At 36.5% G+C, this 21,533-nt stretch overlaps 2 protein-coding genes across 8 annotated transcripts; one reads left to right on the top strand and one right to left on the bottom strand.

Moving 5' to 3' along the window:
• Positions 1 to 279: 279 nt before the first annotated feature.
• Positions 280 to 20,178, bottom strand: LOC117608609 (uncharacterized). Of its 7 annotated transcripts, XM_076688887.1 has the most exons (9): positions 20,056 to 20,178; positions 18,900 to 19,463; positions 8,304 to 8,571; positions 5,606 to 5,884; positions 4,373 to 4,668; positions 3,688 to 3,986; positions 3,374 to 3,557; positions 3,131 to 3,309; positions 280 to 2,791 (listed from the first exon to the last, which is right to left on the bottom strand). In XM_076688887.1, the coding sequence occupies exons 3-9, from the start codon at positions 8,464 to 8,466 to the stop codon at positions 2,341 to 2,343; spliced, it is 1,851 nt and encodes a 616-aa protein (XP_076545002.1). In that variant the 5' UTR covers positions 8,467 to 8,571; positions 18,900 to 19,463; positions 20,056 to 20,178; the 3' UTR covers positions 280 to 2,340. The 7 variants fall into 7 exon arrangements, with proteins under 7 accessions (XP_076545002.1, XP_034189881.1, XP_034189884.1 ...); XM_034333990.2 differs by lacking the exon at positions 18,900 to 19,463 and having other exon boundaries at positions 3,667 to 3,986; positions 4,373 to 4,671; positions 20,056 to 20,176; XM_034333993.2 differs by lacking the exon at positions 20,056 to 20,178 and having other exon boundaries at positions 4,373 to 4,671.
• On the top strand, positions 19,725 to 21,501 carry LOC117608614 (EARP-interacting protein homolog). The gene is made up of 6 exons (XM_034334009.2): positions 19,725 to 19,932; positions 20,094 to 20,319; positions 20,400 to 20,620; positions 20,682 to 20,863; positions 20,939 to 21,235; positions 21,309 to 21,501. Exons 1-6 carry the CDS (start codon positions 19,891 to 19,893, stop codon positions 21,469 to 21,471), a joined length of 1,131 nt encoding a protein of 376 aa, XP_034189900.1. The 5' UTR covers positions 19,725 to 19,890; the 3' UTR covers positions 21,472 to 21,501.
• The last annotated feature ends 32 nt before the right edge of the window (positions 21,502 to 21,533 follow it).

Raw genomic sequence — 21,533 nt, 5'->3', positions numbered from 1 at the left:
TTATAGTATAATTAATTATTAACCAAACATGAATTATAACTAATAATAATAATAATAATAATAGTATATTAAAATTTTCAATGTTGTAAGGCAAGAATTTCATTTTTATTAAGCATAGAAACTTTTATGTAATCGACTTGTAAATCACTGAATATTATTAATATATCAACAGTATTTGGTTCAAAAAGTTATAAGCAAAATACGTTTTTTAAGCATTCGCATTTTATGCTCAGTTTTGTGCAGTAACAATTTTATGATAGACTGTCAAGACAGTCTTTATAATTTCGATTACACTCTTTATATATATTTTTGTCAAAAAACTGTAAGTGTTACAGTAAATACTGGGTATGTAACTACAGAAACATCTAACATTTGATACAAGCATCACTTTACATTCGCTTGAAAAATTTAAGTTTTACTAAACAAGTAGCAACTTTTTCAACTCTTTTTTCTTGTTTTAAATATAATGCACTACGATGTTTTACTTACAATCTATGGAAACTCACTATTCATCTAAGACATCTATATCACTTGAAATGAGAGTAGTTGAGTAACTTCTTATTGGATTTATGTTACACAAAATCTTCTTCCAGCTTTTTTTTTTCCTGTTAAAATACTTGAATCCCGTAGTTAACAATTTCTCCCTCACAAACATTCAAAGTCATCGTTAATGTATCTGTAATTTATTGCCGTACAGTAGTTAAAATATTTCAAACGGTATAATCTAATAGACGTCAGTTCAAATCAGAAACATCTAAAAGTGAATAATTCGTATTATTGCACGGTGAAATATATCAAGAAACGTTTTTTAAGCAACAAATAAATACACATTCTTATCAATTATAGGTTTTTACATCGCATTATATATATCGCATTATTTGAAAGATTGTGTTTAATTTAGACTTTCGAAAATATAAAATACTCATTTTAGTGTTTTTCTCAGTACCTGAAGAATGATATTAAGTTTATAAAGTACACAAGTTTTAATAAAATATTAAACATATGTATAGATATATCAAGCAATCTGAATAAATTTCCTAATAAAATAATTTTTATCAATTTCTTTTTAGGCACAAAGTAGATACAATAAATAATAAAGTACCGCGCATAATCTTTCAAATACTTTTTTTTTTTTTTTTTCAATTTAAACTATGAATTTAAAAATTATACAAACTTTTAAGTATCTATACTACAAATTAAGATTGCAACAAGTTAACGTAATTAGACTTAACAAGATTTATAGGATATAAAAACGTTAACACGTGAAGAGTTCATTAAATTACTTGTACAAATTCCATTTGTGAAAATTGTTACAGAGAAAAATCCTTAGAAATTTAGTAAATCACATTTTGTTCTGCTTTGTACCAATAACACTCGTATGTCTACGATACAGCTGATTAATACAATAAATCTAGACCTGGGAAAAAACATTAATGAGTTTGAACTAATGCTACTATGATAACTCTATTGAAAACACAGCAATTATTCTGCACTATTGGACAACAAAAATCTGTCTTTTGATACAATCATAATGCCATCCTGTCAATTCCTATTTAATTAGAAAATAACATTAATTAATGATTAAAATGTGTAACATGGAAAATGAAAGCGTAAGAAAAAATAAATCTGCCGTTTCTAGTACAAAAGGCTTAATATAAATGCTATAACGATCCAATTTGAAAACGATTCATTTACAATTTTCAAATGCAAAACATTGCAATAAATTTCCTAATTTTTATACATAACTTTAACTAATCAACCACAAAGCTATGGTACAAAACACGTACCACAGGTTCGTTGTAAATTTAACAGAATTAACGTACGACAATAAATTTTTTCCGGTAAAATGAAAACTGTTCGAATAAGCAAAAAGCTACACGACTATAGGTATGAAAATATTCGATAATTTCTACTTTCTACTAATTGTATGTACAAATTTTTGACGCGGATGCGTCGATTAAAATAGAACGTCACATCGAATATGCTTTCGGTGACAATTCGACAGCAAAGACACAACGCGAATGCAATAACAAGTTATATAAAAGTAGATGGCACATGTTCATCTGAAATAAAAAAGAAAAAAGAAAAAAGAAAAAAGGAAAAGGGACTATAAATTAAGATGCTGCTCGTTGCAGCACTAGTAACTGGAAATGGAAAGCAAGAAACGATTTCAGCGTATTTAAAAGTAAAACAAAAGGTTTCTTGCAACGCGTAAAGACTATCAGTTGGCAAGATGAAAAGAAAAAGAAATGAAACAGTACATATACCTTCGTTGATTCTTCAAACGCATGCTACTGTAAATGAAAAAATAATGGATTGTCATTTCTCTAAACTCGTTGTTTAACTGTATCCAAACTGTACTTTCCGACACTGACAAAGCCACTTGATTATTCGAGCATTCCGCTCGACGATGCTTGGAGGATCGCTGGCCCTTTGGTTGCAATCGTCGTTGCCCATGCCAACGCTACAATCATTGTTTTGCCATTGACTACCCTGATTTGTTTGATTGTTCCCAGCCCAAGAGTAAAGACCAAGGGCTGAATCAACCGAGCTAACGCTATCAAAAAATACAGGAGACGACGTCTTCGAATCTGGCTCCGTGATACGTTGAAAATTATCCGAATCGAGGCCCAAACAATCGAAGAAGCTCTCGAGCTGAGTAATTGACCGAGGAGGTCGGGCAGGTACTTTGTTAGATCGACCATTATCTTGACGCCAATAGCGATCACTAATGTCTGATTTCGATCTCAATATTGGTCGACCACGACCTTCTTTCCAACCATCGGAAAACCTATTGTACAACAATTAAAATCTCGTTTAATTTATTTGAAAATCACATAAAAAATTCACTTATTTCTGGATACACAGCTTTAGACAGGTCACAGTTGAATTTGTAATAATATAAATGATTCCAATGCTGAAGATTATTCTAAAATTATGTTAAGAATGAGTTAAGTTAAGAATGAGAATGTTTTCTTTTACTATAATTTTCAAAGTTCGCAAATATTCAGAAATCAGATTTGAACAGAATCTGAGAAAACTAATATACTCGTAAATAAAATTTCGATCGATCTAAATATACTAAATTCGTCCGTGATCTCGAATAATTCAACATTAATCATACGTGTACCTTGAGTTACACGTCGGACTATAATCCGTTTGACTGTTGCTGCTCTCCGAGTCAGGACTGTAGTGTCTTACAACGGATGGTGGTGTACCGTTAGCGTAGCTACCTCTTCTTGAACGATCCTTTTCCGTCGAGTGTTGGGTAGATGCACCACTGTCACGGCGTATATGACTCCAACAGTCCTGAGAAAGATATTTTCCTCGGTAACCAGCAGTTGCAAAACAGGTTAATGTTTTATAATCGTACCTGTATCACTGGAGGAGGTTCGCTACGATGCGTACAATGCCCCGACGAACCACCTGAATCTCTCGCTGTTGCTCCATGGCTCAATTTGCTGGAACCTGATGATTTTTGTGTTCGACCACCCGAGGATAATACGCTGCTGGCATCGCCACCACCTGAACCGAAGGAACGTCTAATGTGTCTGGAGCTGAAAGGAATAAAAAGTAATCTTATCTAGTGGATGTTCATTTTTAAATATAAATATTATTTTTAACACGCTTTATTTGAGAATGAAATGAAAATTTATAGAAACACACATGTTATGATGATTAAAGCACCTGCGATAGCAAACCGCGTCCCGTTTAAAACTGTGCTCAGAATAATCGGAACTAGTTTCGCAATCCGGGCAATTGCTCGCGGTTTGATGATGTCCTGGTGGTTTGGACGAATTGGTCGATGCGCGTGGCGAAAGAGATGCTCTTCGTCGCGTGCTTGTATGCAGGTCGGGCAAAGATTTGTGACAGACTGTGTTCTCCACCGATTGCGAACTGGTCGACTTTCTCGCAGCCCTTCCAGAGGTGTGCGAATGCGAGTTGCTACGGCCGAACTTGAACCGGGCATCCTGCTGCAAACAATGCTGCAAAAAGAATTAAATGAACAAAGTATTAGAACGGTAATTAAAGGATATTAGGATAAATAAAACACAGACGTTTGTCATAACGATGAGTAAGAATCCTTCTTACAGTACAGTTTTTACATCGGTTATGCTGTGCACGTATTTGATAAGATAGCGGAAGAATACGCCTTCTGTGTTAAACTCACGAACACGTGTAAGTACAACTTCCGCTGTCTACAGTACTAAGTACCAATCTACAGTTTCCTCTAGTACTTAGAAGAAAGTTGTATCTTGGAATTAATAAAAATTATACGATATAAAGTTTAAAATCTATCGGTATATTCTGTTTCAACGAGAACCTTAAAATTGTATAATTTAATAAAAGAAAGAATCAAGCGGAATGTCACCTTTCCACGATCTTCGTCGCGGAAATTTGGCGACAAGCTTCCAGGAGAATAGCGAAATTTTTCTTCTTGAGTAACACCGTTCGACTGCACGACAGTCTGGGTCGGGCTGCTGTCTGGGAAGAATACGTTCTCTTTGCTGTCGGTGTTTAATAATCGACGTAATTTCGTCTGGAGCTGATCTCCACCGGTGCTGCTCGGCGGCCCTGAAATCGTACGCCTCTGCGGAACTGGAATCAGGCGTGGACTCTTGGGTGGCAGCGCGGGTGGCAGTGTTTGTTGAGGACTCAGTATCCCGTCTGCTGTGAAATAAAAGGCAAAACTTCTCTGAAATATCGAGAATTCGTTCTTACAAAATCCATACCGTATAAAACAGTATCCATAAAAAAAGTATTTGAAAGGATGGAAATATAGGTATCTAGGTATTTATAGAATATAATGTTACAGGACTCGATTGTAAAACGAATAATACGTTTGTACACACACCTACGTCGAGGAAAACCACCGTCACCGTCGCCGTCGCAAACCAAGTCGATCGTTTCCCGACACGCGACCAAAACGGTAAAAGTGTGCCGTTAAGAATACCGCAGCCTTCGACCGCAAAGGATTAAGTAAAAACAGTGATCATTTAATCTCCACGGGGATCTTCTAATACCGTGAAATATTCGAATCATCGTAGAACATGTTTGAGCAGGAAGTTTGAATATTTATGAAGATATATGTATATCCAAAGGAACAAAGAACATCAGTTATTGAAAAAAAAAATGAAATCCTAATACATGATTGCAAAGGGTTAATAATTATTTAAATAAAATGAAACGTTCACAGTTCACACTGTATTGAAAACTGATAACTTTCATAGTTAGAGATTTTATGACAGTGGTATCTCATAAATAATCGCTACTTGTTCCCAGACCTATCTATCAGACAGGAAGATTCGAGGAGGTTTCGAAAGTGCTCAGACAACCACTTACGGCTATCTCGTCGTGGCAAGTTGCCCGCCAATGCAATGGAAAGGAAAAGCAGTATGTACTACTGTATGAAGGAACAAGTTAAATCGATCATGTGCTCGAAGGTGTATCACAGGCACGGATACCAGAGGAATTTCTCAGATTTATTGTAATTAAAACAGCAACATTTCACTTGAACCCTTTGAGTAGTTTTTAATTTTGGGAGAGGTAAGGGATTGCTAAGGGAAAACCAATCGAGTGACAAAAGAGATTACGAAAGACTTACGTTTATCCTGTTCGTGGCAGGATGCCCAGCAACAAGGAGGTGTCAACGAAGAAGGTGGGAACTGCGACGGCGACGGCGACGGCGACGTCGGTTGCAAGGAACAGGTCGAGGTGTTACCGCATTTTCTCAGCAGTCTGGGTGGCGCACTGGCTGCATTCAATTGCGACACCTGAAGATGACCGCTGTTCTTCAGCTCCTGCTTCCGGTCCAGTACAGTCTCGCTCTTCACGTACAAGGCCTTCGTTTCCTGAAGTAGCTCCACCGCGCTCTTCCGCTTCCCTGTGGCACGTGACGAGGAAACCAGACGGCTGTAAGTGACACTCGAGTAAAAACGGTAAATAGCCCGCTTCCTGTAAACGGATACCAATCCAGATACCCGCTCGACAGGGTTAGCCACGTGCTCAGGCACGAGCACAGAGGGTTTTATTCGACCCCTATGCAATATTTTCTTTCAAAATCTGAAGGTTTTTAATATCGTTTAATTCTTTTTATTTATAATTTGATGATGATGATGTCTTAAAAAAATAACACTTACTTATCGTTAGTATACATATTGAAGTGATTGTTAGAATTGTTGCCTGACGTTGATTGGTCTGATTTTCTTAATAAACCTCAATCAAAAACATCCGAGAATCTGAATCGATGAAGCTAATTTTAGATTCTCTTCTTGATTCGAATTGAACATTTGTCGCGATCTGATATCGGGTGGTTCACTTCAGTTCATTGGTATAATAGAAATAATAAAAATGATGTTAATTAATACAATTTCTAATTAAAACGTATCCTCAAAAGTCATCTATTGTAAAATTAAAAATAGCAGAAATTCATGCGTGCATCGAAGTGTAATGCCTATTTCGAAAGTCGCATAAAATATTAGGAATAAAGGAGGCTTCGTCAATAGTTTCACTCTAACATAATTTCCGGGTAGCCATGACCGGGTAACATCCGGTTGTGCAATAAGCCACCGGAAATGCAATTAACACGGTCGTTTGGAAAATAATAGAGGATCCATCGGAATTTATATAAATTAAAAGAAAAAAAGGATACTGGTTACTACTATCCTTAGCTTTGGATAATTTGACAAGAAAGAATATTACTTGAATATGTATTATACATACCATATACGTATGTATACATATGTATATAAGAATCAAGACTCTGCATGAATCAATGTGCACTTATTTTCGTCCCCGACTGTAATTCACGATATTGATAATCACAATTAAAACGATAAAGTGTAATAAAATTAAAAATAGACCAGTTGGATAATCACGTGAAGCCATAAAGTGGACAGATTAAACGAGTAATTTCCATTGAAGGTATCGTTCGATGAGAAACATTGTTCTGTTGACTGTACCATATATTAAATTTTTTTCTACAAAGTTTTGCTTTTAAATCTGGCTTTAATGACGTACTCTGAAGGTTAATGGACCTTCGTTAATGGGCGAACGACAGTAGTGCACGTGTACGCGTTTTACACGTGTCCTCGAGTTAAAGTGTATCGCTGAAGAGGAGGTTGAAGACAAGCTGAAGGGTTAACGACGAGCAGAACAACATTTGCGGCTTCTCCCGTTTTCGCGTCGCACGCACGTTGATGATTGAGATGACGCGCCTCTGGCACGCCTTAGGGAGCTAAAGTGCCTCGAGACAATCAATGATTCTGTCACGATACAGAGGGAACGAATGAATTGCCTCTTCGAAGGCGTCAAATGCCTGCCTTTTTTTTGCACTTTAGCCATGTGCTTGCGTTGCTTGATTTCAATAAAATTAAAGTAGCGACGATTTGGCACTTTTCAATCTCGTTACGAAATCTAACTCTGTACAAATACCGAATTTTACTGGGAGCACAGCGGTTAAATTATAAAAAGGAAAAATAAAATTTTTAAATTTAAGAGAATCTATGCAAATTTGAAGGTGATTAGGTAAACTAAACACTTTTGGCAAGTTTTCGACCGGCTCGGTTACTTTGGTATCAACAGAATGTTCCATAAATAGTTGATAACTCGTTGAACATCGTTACAAGGGAACAGGCTGCTGGGTCATGTCTTGGTGTCGTCGTAAATAGGATAATTAATGACGATAACGGTGAAGGGTGAAGATAAAACAACCCGTTCGATAGGAACTTTGTTCAAGGATACTAAGTAAGTCGCCCGTAGGAAAGTTGCGCAGGTTCAAGGTATAAATAACGAACAGCTTTATGAATCGCCAAAGCAGCTGTTCGTTGCAGAAATTCATTCAAAGTTTTAATTAAAATATGTACCTACTCCCACTCGAAAATTTTCAATTTCAGAGAAAATTATAAAATAAAATAAAATAGAAAATAAGAGATAAACAATTTTCTACGCATAAAACATATTGTAACATCGTGTAAAAATATTCTTAAGTTGAAAGTTACAACTTTGTTGTCGTTTTCAAAGCGTCACGAATGCAATGATTTACGTGTCAACGGGTGAAACTTACACCTGCATCGCTCTTATTTTTTCTCACAGCAGCTTCCGTCAGAGCAGGTATTCACCAGAGAAGAAATTAGAAGCTGTATAAATATGTACCGAGAGTTCAAAGCGTAATCAAGTGCAAGTTTAATAAAAAAAATAAAGGTTGATCGTGAAAAATGAACACCTCGACCTTCACCGTGATCGCAACACGTAGCGTTTAAAAATATAACGTAATAAATAGTGGAGGCGCAGGGTTAGCTCACCTGTGTGATCTGTGTGCCGATGATGATTCCTGACGTAAGGAGGCGCAGGATGCCTAGTTTGCATCTCCCAGTAGGGATTTCGGCTGTTTCCAAAATTATTGAACCGCGGTTGCTGCGAAGGCGAAGTTTGCTTGCAAGGCAACCTGGCCATGGTAGTCATCATTTTCTTCTGCACACCTTCACGCTAACTCGAATTAATCGCTTCGTGGATGCTCGGCTTTGTTACGACGTCTTTTCAACCCCATTTTCGGGCGATCTCGTCTGCTCCCTGAAAATAAAACACAATCAATGGTTAGTTTAATGATAAATTTTTCTTTATTTCTAAATTCCAAAAGTGGAGTTTATTTATCTAACGTCTGTTTCCTTCGATAGAAAATAAGTTAATTAATCCGGCTTCGGTTCAAATGGTCAATATGTAAAATAGCGTTTAATTATAGAATTGTCAGTGGAATCGGGCTATTAGAATACAAAAGAATCCACAAGACCGTGTTAAATGTTTCATCAACTGAATTCATTGCAACGCCCTATTCTTCGATCACAATAATACCTACTACTACTACTACTACTATTGAGATGTCTGGTATTCAGAAAAGATAATAATATTCTCACGATCAGTTTTTTCCTGTCTTTTGTTAGCAACGTTTGCATAAGTATTTACAAGCAGCATCGCGCTTAATGGAGCTACGTTCAAATAAATAATCTCACTTTCATAGATTCTTTCGATGTGACCAAAACTTCAAATACATTACTAATTCAATCGCACAATAATTTATATCGGAAATAAAATTTATTGCAGTACTATTCAATTTAAGCAAAGATGCGTCGAACTTATTTAGAAACAATAGAATGTACTTTGAAAAATCTAGAACACGGATATGAACACTTGTTTGATGATTGGAACAAAAATTTTATCGTGGAAACTATAAGAAAAATGATGCTAGAATGTTAAAAGTAGTAGAAACTATGTATTCGCGGAACATGGGTTTACTTCCATTTTAATACGATTTCTAGTGCATCACCTGTGAATAATCGTTCCCACTATTAACAATGAGAAAATAAAGAAAAGGTAGAGATCAATGAATTCAATTAGAAAATATATTTTACAAATTTATTAATACTAGAGCTGCCAAAGGGGTCAAAATGACTGGTTTCCAGTTTGGCTGTTTTTCACGAATTTTTCATATAAATCATAGGTATATGTAAATGAATGTTATAATCTACATTATTTTCAACTTGAATTCCAATTTATTGCAGTTAACCTTTTTTTATTCAAGGACCAAGGGACCAATGACCAATGTACTGTTAATTAAATCAATTCTTTTCTAACAATTATATTACAATTTCACCATACAATCGTCAAAGACGCTTTTCCAAACAACTTTCATCGCGACCACCGATAAGAAAAAGGAAAAGGAAAAGCTTTGTACTTTTCTAAAGGAAGACCAGCCGGTGTCGTTGCTTTAGTTCTCGTCGATATCTAATTTTAGTTTTACTTAACTTTTCAAACACGACCGATTGCTTTCACCGGCTGTTTTCCTAGAACAGGTTGATAATCACTTACGAAGATGTTCCCCAAGTGCTTTCACCGTTCTCGGTACACGGTACATATATACATACTACGTCCTGATTTAATTGCGCTACAATCCTCCTATCCTCTCGAATATAATTCGAGTCTTTGCAAACAAGCTGACGAGCTCGTTCGAATCACATTCCATGGAAGGTATTAATGTTTCATTTGCGCTGCTGATCGGATCACGGTTCACTCGCTATCAGTTGAAATCGTGATCGCGATCGTAATCGAATCGGGGATCCTACTGACGCGCATGACGTTGCAAATGACACCTGAATAATATTTTAGGAAACCCTATGATTGCAATTTAAGCCCCTGATCGAGGTGTAAAATGATGTCGGTGTTTAATCCTGTTTTCTGCTAATGCGAGACGTATTTTATTCTATTTGTACATATAAATTCTAAGAAAATTGTCAGCTAGATCAAGGAGATTGATCTTAGCAGATAATAAAATAAGGAACTTCCTGTTTGACGTTATCGGGAGAAAATTCTTCCGTTTCAATTTTCTCCGCATTTCCAAGACTCCCTGACTCACGCGAGTCATTTGGTTTGTTTGAAATCCTCTAGTGGCGTGCAAAGATTCCATCGGAATGACTACATATTACGTTTCTTCGACGTACCTACTATCGTCGCGCAACAACTTTTGCCATTAGTTATTGAGAAACATTACCGATTTCTCGGTAGCAATCTCGTAAATGACACGGACGAATAAAGTCATACACGCGGAAACAAAATCGAACACACCAGCCGGTGTCTCGATTTCTTATCACGCGGCGAGAAATATTATCACTCCAACCAAAAGTGTGTTGCTTCGACTAAAAAAGTTTCAATATTTTTTAATTAATTTTCCTATTATCCCCTTATACAATATCTGTTATTTTAATTTTTAATAAAAACCTGCTAACTCTGTTTCTTCGTGATAGATTTAACTGAGTTTCACTCATCGTCAGAGCCATGGTTTCCAGAAATTCAAAATAGCTATCAAATCTTGAAGAATTCTTCCGTGGGAAGTTGAACGTAGTTCCGACAGATTTCTGGACGATTTTGTCTGATAGCTGCAGCACGAAGATAAAAGCAGTGAGTCAGTCTAGGCCCTCGTTTCCCTAAACCGCACGTTCCTGTTGGAAAACAGGATACCGATAGTCGAGATGCCTCGTTATCTCGCAGTGGGAAAGGGCCATTATTCGAAGAAGGTTTCGTGGTTGGAAAACATCTCACCAATGGTCCTTTCGGATTATCACGTTATCAGAGGAACTTTTTCTTGCCAATTTTTTTTTGCAAAACGACAAAAGCACATATTTTTAGTAAATTAATTTTTATTTAAACGAAATATTCTGTTTTAAACGGTGCCTGAACACTTTTGCGGCCCACTGTATACAATAACTCAATTAAAGTGTTGAGAAATAGGTTGGAGTTTCTAGGGAAACTACATAGCTAGAGCAATAAAATTATTGCTCTTTATTTCTTTACTCGTAAAGGCTGGCTGATTTTCAAATACACATCCGGAGTGTGTGCGCTCGCACAAAAAGCAGGATAAGGTTTCGTTTATGCCATTAACCTGACTACGATGGAAAAGCAACGATGCGAGGAAAACCGAGCATTGGTGGCTGACCTAAATGAGTTGTAATACAACAACCGAACGACGAGCTTGTAAAACATCTGGGCAAAGCTACTCTAAATATCAAATAAAAAATTAATATTTTTAACCGGTACCTCTCTAAACAGTTACCTAAAACCTAAAATCTTTGAGCATCATTTAACCAGCCTCTGCTAATTTAGTAGTAATTAAAATAGTAGCTCGCAATATTTAATGAAAAAAAAAGACAACTTCCAATGATCCAGGATAGAAATTCTAACACGAGATGCGCGTTATTAGATAATGTTGTTATGCATAATTTCCGTAGAAACGATATTTAGAAGCCGGCTGAGAAAAGGAGACACGATGTGGGATGGGCTTAAACAGGCGATAATATCGGTGAATACGTGTTCGTATATTTCCTCAATGTACCCGACGAACGGGATCCTCGCGGTTTATGTACGGGTTGTTCCTCTACACAGGCTCGAGATGTCCTAAGTATGTACACGTCGACATACAGGGTGTCTTGGATACATGTACTTACACTCTAACCAACACGATAGAATCCCCTAGAGAAAGGAAATCGCGCTAAAGAATCTTTACAAGTTTAACACCTTTAACCCTTTCCCTTTCAGCTCGACGTTAATTTAACTTTGTAATAGAGAAGTATTACGTACTAGATATCGGTTATTGGTAATCCTCCTTTGATAATTAGAATTGAGAATTCATCCTTGTAGTCAAAGGGTTAAAATTGAAGATCGAAAAGCTATGATTGTAGAAATCCAGTTATTCTTCTGTTACGACGAAATAGAACTATTAAAAAAAATAAGATTAATTCCCAGTTCGAGGTGTGTGACCTCACGATGATACGATAGTGAATCTTATCTATCCAAGGTAGGTATATCAATTGGAGTTTACGACACGGAACGATTTAAAAATCAATAAACTATAAATTTAGATTATCTGAAAAATGATTTTTCAAAGAAATGCAAATGTATTTGGCTGAATTTCAGGACACCTTGCGCGTACACGTGTGAGCATACAAGGATTGCGTATAGGGGAGAATGTGGTGCACCAATACCGGTGTGCGAGCGTAACGTTGCATCGTGTACACGGTTTCACGGGTTATTTGCATAGTCTGCTCGACTGTCTGGCGAACGGAAGCCGGCTACGAATTCCTGCTAGGACAGCCGCCTGTGTCAAGTGCAGCTAATTCATTTCGCTGACTATACGATAGGCCTCGATGCTTGATCCAACCGTACAGAGAAATATTAATTTAGTTAAACAGGATATGAACCGTTCTCTCTAAGAAGAACTTAAACATATCTTTGAAATGTACCTTTGGGATTATCGATCATAATAAAGATTTTGACAAATTTTCGTTGCATTTATAACCATAAAGAAACTCATTTCCTATTTAGATACGGCTTGTTTTAACCGTCGATAATACGGACCTATGACACAGACTCGACACGATTCTTCTGGCCTCGATAGCTTATCGACGAGCCGCGAATCCCGAGAGCTTAGAAAACGTGTCAAACAGAAATGAAACTCGAGAAGGTAAATGCCGAAGGTCGAGGAATTAAATTTGAGTAGTTCTAGATCAGTCAGAATTATAGAATCATTTGCTATATTAAATGTTTAAAACTTCCTTCCTTCGAAAATTCCAAAAATTCCAAAAATTCCAAAAATTCCAAAAATTTTGAAGAAAGATGAAATCCGGCAAAGATTTCTCGCAAGATTCGGATCGTTTTATAGTGTAAGCTTCCATGCACTCGGTAAGAATTCCTCAATATTCCAGGAATGACTCTGTTTTTACGAAAGTCTAATTCCGAGCCATCTGCTAGGAACGGTCAGAAAAACGTCCAACGTCAGCACGCTTTAAAATCCTGCACGACGGCGCGGCGTGGCGCGGCGTGGCGCGGAAAATGGTAAAAAGGAAAGCTCGAAGGCATCGGCGCGTTAACGATAAATTCGCCAAGTCGACGTTTCTTTGCGAAGCAGAAGAGACGAAGCGGTTGGTAATCGGTGGAAAAAAGCGTCGTCGACTCTGGCTCGCCAGACCCGACCGAGGCGTCGCGCCTCGTAAAGCAGAATGCCTTACTCTGTGAAACGAATTCGCCTGGACGACAGTTTATGGCACACGCGTCGATTGACCTACATTGTTGTGTCACAGGAAGAGAGATGCCTGCAACTGAATTACCGGAACACACCGGCCGAGAGCAATGGACGAGCGTGAGGGCGACTTAATTAGCCAATTATTGTCATCGTGAATGGGTCGAGGAGTCTACCTAGAGCAGGTTTGCCTTTAACCACCACCCGTCGCGTCGTTACGCTCAGCCCTGACTAAATTCGACGTTAGTTGTACATATGTATCCTTGAACTGCAACGAAACCGTTCGTTCGGCTTTTCCACCGATCGGACCGGGATCATTTTTACCTGCAGATTTCCAATTTTAATTAGAGACAAAACTACGAAGCAATAATTGTAACATGGTAGAAAAATGAATAGAAATATACGCGGTAACAGCAGGGGGTTTACGAATAGTAAAATGGGAAAGTTTGAGGAAACCTGACGTCCTTCGAGATCCTTGTTAGGCAAACATGATCGCCCGTAATTTCGCGCTGCAAAAACTAACACCCGTTGGAATAGCAAACGAGACTAAATACCTACTGCCAGCAACGAAGGCAAGATTTTAACTGACTTGTAAGCGATAAAAAATATATGTATATCTAGTTTACACTGGTTGACGTAAATACATACATATAAAATGGCGACGAGGGAGCTTGGACGACGCATAAACATTGTAATTATGAATTATTAATAAATTTGATGTAGGTATTAAAAATTGTTGCTTACATGAAATGATACACGCGTTCTTCGCCAATGGGTCATGGAAAATGGCATTCATAAATGGAACTTTACCAATAAGTTTGGTATTGATGTTAGCAATGACCTTGCCGCTCGAAGAGGATCAGAAAGAGAGGGAAAAGGATGTGGATGACGTTCAACATATCGGTTTTGCTGTCACCAATTTCCGGCTCCGTTCGATGGGATATATCGGACAAACCGATCGTACAAGTACCGTTTTGTATACAAACCAATTCATTCATTGAAAATGCATTCATTCGGCCAGTTTCTATCTTCCTACGGGTACAGATTTACTATCAGCTGACCAGCTTTTCTTCTTTTTTCTTGTTTTAACTTACTGTTACTGGTTGCCAAGCATGTCAAGGAATTCCTGTTACGTTTACCAATAAATACACGTGTTGGTACAATTATGGATGTAATATTCTAAGTCTACCAAAGAGACAGATATGTGTATTTGGAGATAAAGAAGATAAACGAGATAAAGTACATAGCCAAGACAATGCGAAGCTTAATTTTGTGTCTATGACATAAAAGTATCAGAAAATAGCACTTATGCTATATCAATTTGAATATTCTTAATAAAAATTAACTAATTCTTCGACGAAGTGAACAACGAATGGAAAGACACTGGAAACAGAACAGAATGAGATAAAGATAATCACCCACGGATCCATTTGAAATTCACTGATCAATTGACGGATCAAGATTTGAAAAATAAAACAGGCGATCCAAAGTATAGTTCATAAGCAAGTATAACGAGAGCTTGTTACAACATAGTGGAAAGCGATACAAACGGAAATGTATCTGAGACGATCCTGACTTCGATTTGTTAAGGCGATCGGTAAAAAACGAAAGCATCAATCCGAGGTTTATATCTCACGAAACGACGCTTTACATTTCTCCATAGAATCGTTCCTCCTATTCAAACGAAAGATAAATCCAGCAATACCTCAGGGAAAATGAAACACTGACGACGAGAAAACCTTTGGCAAAGGAAACAATAGTTTCGCGCGTTTTCTTTTATCCCCCTTTTTCTTTCTTCTTAAACTCGATAATTGAAGTTTACAGCGTTAAAATGTTGACGTGCGTCGTCTTTTTATTCGTACGAAGAAAGAAGATTCTTTGTTAACAAATTACATAACTGGGTTATACTGAAAGTTTTCTTAAGAAATAAAGAAGATTCTGAATAATGAAATATTCGTCTTTAAAAGTTGTTTGAAAATTCAAAGAATAATATACTTAAATTAAATGAAATATGTTGATATTAATAAAGGTAAAGACAATTAAATGTTCTCAAGAAGAAATCCTTTAGACTTTTGCTGACGACATATTTCAAACAATTTCGCGTTAAAAAGAAGAAGGAAAAAAAAAACGGTAATTGTACAATATATATTGTGAACAGTTTAATTATCACCATATGGTGTACCATATGGTAACACATGGACCGTAAACTCAATAAGTCGGAGCATCCTCTGCTATTGAACATAAATTACCATAAATTATTCTTTTCCACATCTTCAACATCCCCAAATAATCCAGAATACGAGTACCGTATAATTTAATAATTAAATGACAATTGACTAACAGTAAACAACTACATACATAGAAACAGATAGATATAAAAGGTAAAGTTTCGTTTTACTTTTCCAAACACTCGACGCTGTTAACTATCTTTTCAAACGTTGGGTTATAAAAAGCCAGGCAGGAAAACAAGCACGGAAAATGTCACGGCCTTGTCTTCCAGCTTTCAATACGTGTATGTATATACCGGCAGTGATGTGTATGTACATAAATACATAAATACATAAATACATAAATACGCAGGGTTAAACAATTTCCCTGGCACGCGTTTCAATATTTTTTCGATCAATATCATAAATTTCTTTTGCAAACTTTACCCCTTTGGTTCCAAGTGTCTCAAATTTAGAATGTTTGGAAATAGTTGAGAAATATACGATGTTTCCTAGATACCTCGTGAGCGGTATTCTAAATTATTCAAGTACCCAATAAACTTTCATTGTTATCTCGATACCGAACAAATCAAGTCTCTTCCCCTTACATTATCTCTCTCCAGTTTTCTTAATCACAAACGACTATAGAAATCGTTCGTCATTAAATTCGGCTGAGAAAACGGATAAGGGAGGAAAAGGAAAAGGAAAAGGAAAAGGAAATAAGAATCGAATGCTACCACGACATTATATCATTCCCTTATCGTTTCTCACGGAAGATAAACGACAACGGAGAGCAAAGATAAGGTATTCTTTCTGACCGGTGCGGTGGAAAGAAAGAATTTTTTATCTAACACATCCGAGACCTATCATCCAGAGAAAAAGGAGGCGAAAGGTTGTATGCTTAGCTGGAAAGTAAATGCACTTTCTGCCACGTTAAGTACGCCCCGATATCCAGCCGTCCACGATAAGAGACAGAATTTTCTGCACGCGACCACGCGACAGTATTGATTTAAATGAAACCCTCAGGTTTTATAGCGCGTTGCTGCACCGTTTTCCTGGCTAAAACAAACAAGAAAAAAGGCTTTAATACCTTCGCGTAATAATTATTTAACGTACGAGACAATTTTTCTCTCCCGGAAGAATTGTGAAAATTTCCAAAAATCTGTCACCTTCCGCTCGTAAAGACTTTGGGTAAAGACCGGCCCTGAATTCGAAGCGATTATGTACCACCCAAGACAGGGCTACTGTCCCGCAACGACGAATCGTTTTTGATGGCAGAATGATGGCAGAATGATGGCAGAATGATGGCAGAATGATGGCAGAATGATGGCAGAAAAAAAGCGTCGTTCGCGCATGCTGGCATGATGCTGCTGTTCATCTGTTGAACAACTGATGGGACCAAGACTGGCCGCTTGCCCGCCAGTCTCGAGTGATTGATCTCACGTGGAAGCGGGATGCCATGTCGGCGTGGCGTGGCGTGGCGTGGCAACGAGGTCGGCCAAGAGGATGAAAACATGCCGGTCGAACAATTAGCCAAGCTCGCTGAAGCACCGTGTGGATGTTTCAGCGAGCGAAAACCGATGATGGGGCCAGCGTGAAACGTCGACGTGGTTGACCGCTTGCCAATGTGCGTTCTGCGTCAGTATGCATACGGTCTACATACAACTTATGTATGTATGTATGTATGTACCTCGTGATGTAATGTAACACGTGTAATGTAATGTCCTGTGCCGTTTATGCGATATAACTGACGATGCACCGTATATGGACACCTTATGACACTTGCTGCGATCTACGATCTATTGTACCTATATGTCCTTTTCTATGTAACTCTTTTAATCAATCGAATGGTCGACTTTGAAACGTGAGAACGGAAAAAGCGTGTTACTGTCGTTCGTTAATTTCTCTGGTGAATCTTTTCATTCTCATCGAGCGAAATGGAGAAGACGCGAAGTTGATGAGCGAACAGATAAAAGATTACTCCGGCGAACAGAGTCTGTTCCTTAAGGGACTCTCGCGGCAGAATTTGATGGACATGATAGATTATGGATCACGATACAGGGTTACAATACGTATATATTATAGTTTGTAGAGAAGAATCACTATATGTACCTTGTCGCATTTGTCTGTTACTTTATAGTTAGCATAATGAAGCAGAATGCGATTGGTACCCTGATACGATATTTCAAACTAATTACTATAATTACTGTATCGATATATCACTAGCTATACCCTAGTAACATAACAAACTTATAAAATACTGAACTGGAATCAAACCTTTCCAAAGTTACAGTGCAATGTTTTTAACGCACGCGACATCGGCCGGCATTATGTCGTTAGGCCGTTAGGCGAACAAAGTTAAAACTGTTTTCATCGAACGAACTAAACGCATTTGCGTTCGCATATTTACGGCGATGTTATATCTACATTGAAAAATTGCTCGAGTAATTTGCGTTTCCATAAAATCGAAAATAGGGTCGTAGATCTTGTAAGTAATAAAAGGCGGGAAAAAAGATGTGCCAATTATTTTGTCCAATGTACCTTAAGAAATTTCTAATACTTCAAATGTGCACAAGGTAGATGTTTTCATTGACAATTTAAATGGCAAATATAAATAATTTCAAAAGCATCAATGAATTTGTTATCATCAATTACACGGTACAGAATTTATAATTGAGATTTAATTATAGATCATTTATAAAATAATATCGACATAAAAATAAAAAAAAATAAGAGTAACAATGTGTACTTAGGCTTTAATCGTGCTTTTCGTTATAGCCTTTGTAAATGTCAATCAAATTAAATTGTGTCTATCAACAAATGACGACAACAGATCATCACGTGATGAAGAAATTTTGAATCGTAACGTCGTTAAAAAAAATTACTACGGAATTGAAGAAATTACCGACCACTAATTTTGTCGGAATTATCGTATAAATTCGTTTAAAATATTACCGCAATTTGTCAGCTGTACTTTCACCGAATTTGGTTACATGACAGACATAATATTGGACTGGAGTAAAAGAAACACTTGCTCCGCTGTTTTGTGACAGTAAACTTCATGTAAATATTTCAGTTCACAAGTGTCAATTGAAGAAGCGTTGTAATGACAAGTAGCGGTTACTTACAATTGATATTGTAGGGTCAGCATGACTTTTTCGAAGAAATAAGTACAGATGCGTGCATTTGTACAAAAAGACAATACGAGTGTACACGTTCGTGGACGATCATTCAAAGGTAACACTAATTTAACGGAAGTCTATTGGAGACAGTCACTTGGTGAGTTCCATAAAAACCACGTTGAAACTGTATAATATCGCGCACTTGACAATACTTTCGTCTATGAACACCACAAATTTTGTTAATCGTTCACGTTCGTAACACTACTCCGTTTGACATAATTTATCTGGTGACCCCACGGCTGGTTACCCGTCGACCGACGCAAAGCAACGCTGGGAGCTGCTATCCGAATGGTGGGGATACAGCAGGGGACACGCAAATATATAGATGTCCCGGCGTAGGTTTGAAAATGTAACGGAGTCACTGATTGGCTGGATAGTTATTCCGTTTGCGCGGGCTTTTAAATTTAATACAATCGATTACTGTGCACATATTCAACTATAATTACACTTTACTAATATATAAATCTTACTGTTTTCCTTTTATTCATCATATTTGACATTTTTAATTTCCTGTAATCGTGTGAAATTTTTAACTTTATTTTATACATATATTATTATATATTTGGAAGCTAAAACGGTGTATGTACCTACCAAATAACGAAGTGGTTATAATCTTGATAAATAATTTTAAACCACTTTGTATTTATATTTTAGAACTGTATAAGTATGTAATATAATTGCTGTTTTTCAATGTATGCAATTTTTCGTTATTTAATTGTAAAATGTAAAAACGATCGAGTAAAAATATCTTATCTATCAACGTGGCATTTGTTAATTGTTTTAGTGCCCTCTAGCGCCTATTTATGTAGTCACTGTAACTACTATGTACATATTTACATACATACATAGTTGTTTTGACAGATCGTATGGTTAGGTTGGATTGCATTCTAAATGTACAGTTGTTTCATGTATAATAAAATATAAATTGTATAAAAAGATGGAAAACGATAGCCCTATAATATATGGACTTGAATTCCAAGTATGCAAATGATAATAAAAATTTTTATATGACAGACCTTTACAGTTCTTTTAGCCAAATACATACTCCCACAATAATATTAAATTTATTGTAAATTATCTATTTTATTGTTATCTGTTTTACCTATTATTAATGGAAGTATAATTTTGTTTATATTCCAGACAAGAGCACTATCCGCTCAAACAGCAGAAACTGATGTTGTTAGATTTTTAGTAGGAACACAGTCTTTGAAATTTAATAATAATCAAGTTCATGTGGTGGAACTTAATGAAGAAACAGGTGGTTTAAAGACACAAGTGTTTCATCATCCTATTGGTGAAATTTGGTCTTTACAAGCATCTCCTACAGATCCCAATGTATTTATTACCTGTTATAATAGTTTAAGCGGTAATTATTATTAAAACTTTTAAATTACCAAATTAAGACAAATAGTTTTTAAAAGTTAAACATATATTGTATTTACTTAGATGATGGTTCCTGTCAAATGAAAGGAGCTCTTTGGAAGTTGCCAGAATTGAAGGAATATACAAATGATGTTGAAGACCTTAAAAAGTTAGCAGAAATTGATACAACACCGTATGGTACAGATCTTAAAACCATTGCTTATCATCCAATGGATTCGACAAAAGCTGTATCAGTTGTAGATAATAAATTTGTATTATGGGATTTAACTGAAAATGGACCACAGGTAACAATAGGTTTCTGCATTTATTGTCAAGCAATTGTATATATTCTGATACCTTGCACAGACCGTCACTTCTGGTACTTTGGCTGGTAAAAGTCAACCACGTTTCACAAATGGAAAATGGAATCCTCACAATGGTTGCAATCAGTTTGTTACTTTAAATGAAAATAACGTTCGTGGATGGGACTTTAGAAATCCTTCTGAAGCATCTTGGACAATTTTGTCTGCTCATTCTCAAATAATCAGGTAATACTTGTTCTCATTTGACTATAAAATAATAATCAACTATAATATAAATGAATAAACTAATTTATAATTTAGAGATTTAGATTTTAATGCAAACCGACAGTACTTCTTATCTACATGTGGAGATGACGGTTACATGAAATTCTGGGACATTAGAACACCCACGGAACCAATACTATCGCGTATGGAACATTCTCATTGGGTGTGGAATATTAGAATAAATCGTTTCCATGATCAATTAGTTTTAACTTCCAGTAGTGATTCAAGAGTAATATTATGTAGTATTGCATCAATTTCTTCAGAACCATTTGGACACATAGTTTCTACTGAAGATGATTGTACACAAAATGACTACAGTTGCAAGAAAGACAAGTAATTTCAATAACTCTATAACGAAAATAAATTTACAGAAATTAACATACTAAATATAAAATCATATGTTTAGGCTAGAAGATGGAGTTGTAGGTAGATACGAAGAACACGAAGATAGCGTTTATGCAGTAGAATGGTCATCCGCGGATCCTTGGACATTTGCATCGCTAAGTTATGATGGCAGATTGGTTCTTAATAAAGTGCCCAGAAAATACAAATACCAAATACTACTTTAAACTTACTGTATATATATATATATATATATATATATAAAAAAATTAATTTTATTTACATATAA

The sequence above is a fragment of the Osmia lignaria genome, chromosome 2 (assembly GCF_051020975.1).
Source record: "Osmia lignaria lignaria isolate PbOS001 chromosome 2, iyOsmLign1, whole genome shotgun sequence".
Classification (NCBI taxonomy): domain Eukaryota; kingdom Metazoa; phylum Arthropoda; class Insecta; order Hymenoptera; family Megachilidae; genus Osmia; species Osmia lignaria.
The sequence above is the reverse complement of the archived record's forward strand: the minus strand, read 5'-3'. Positions and strand labels throughout refer to the sequence as shown.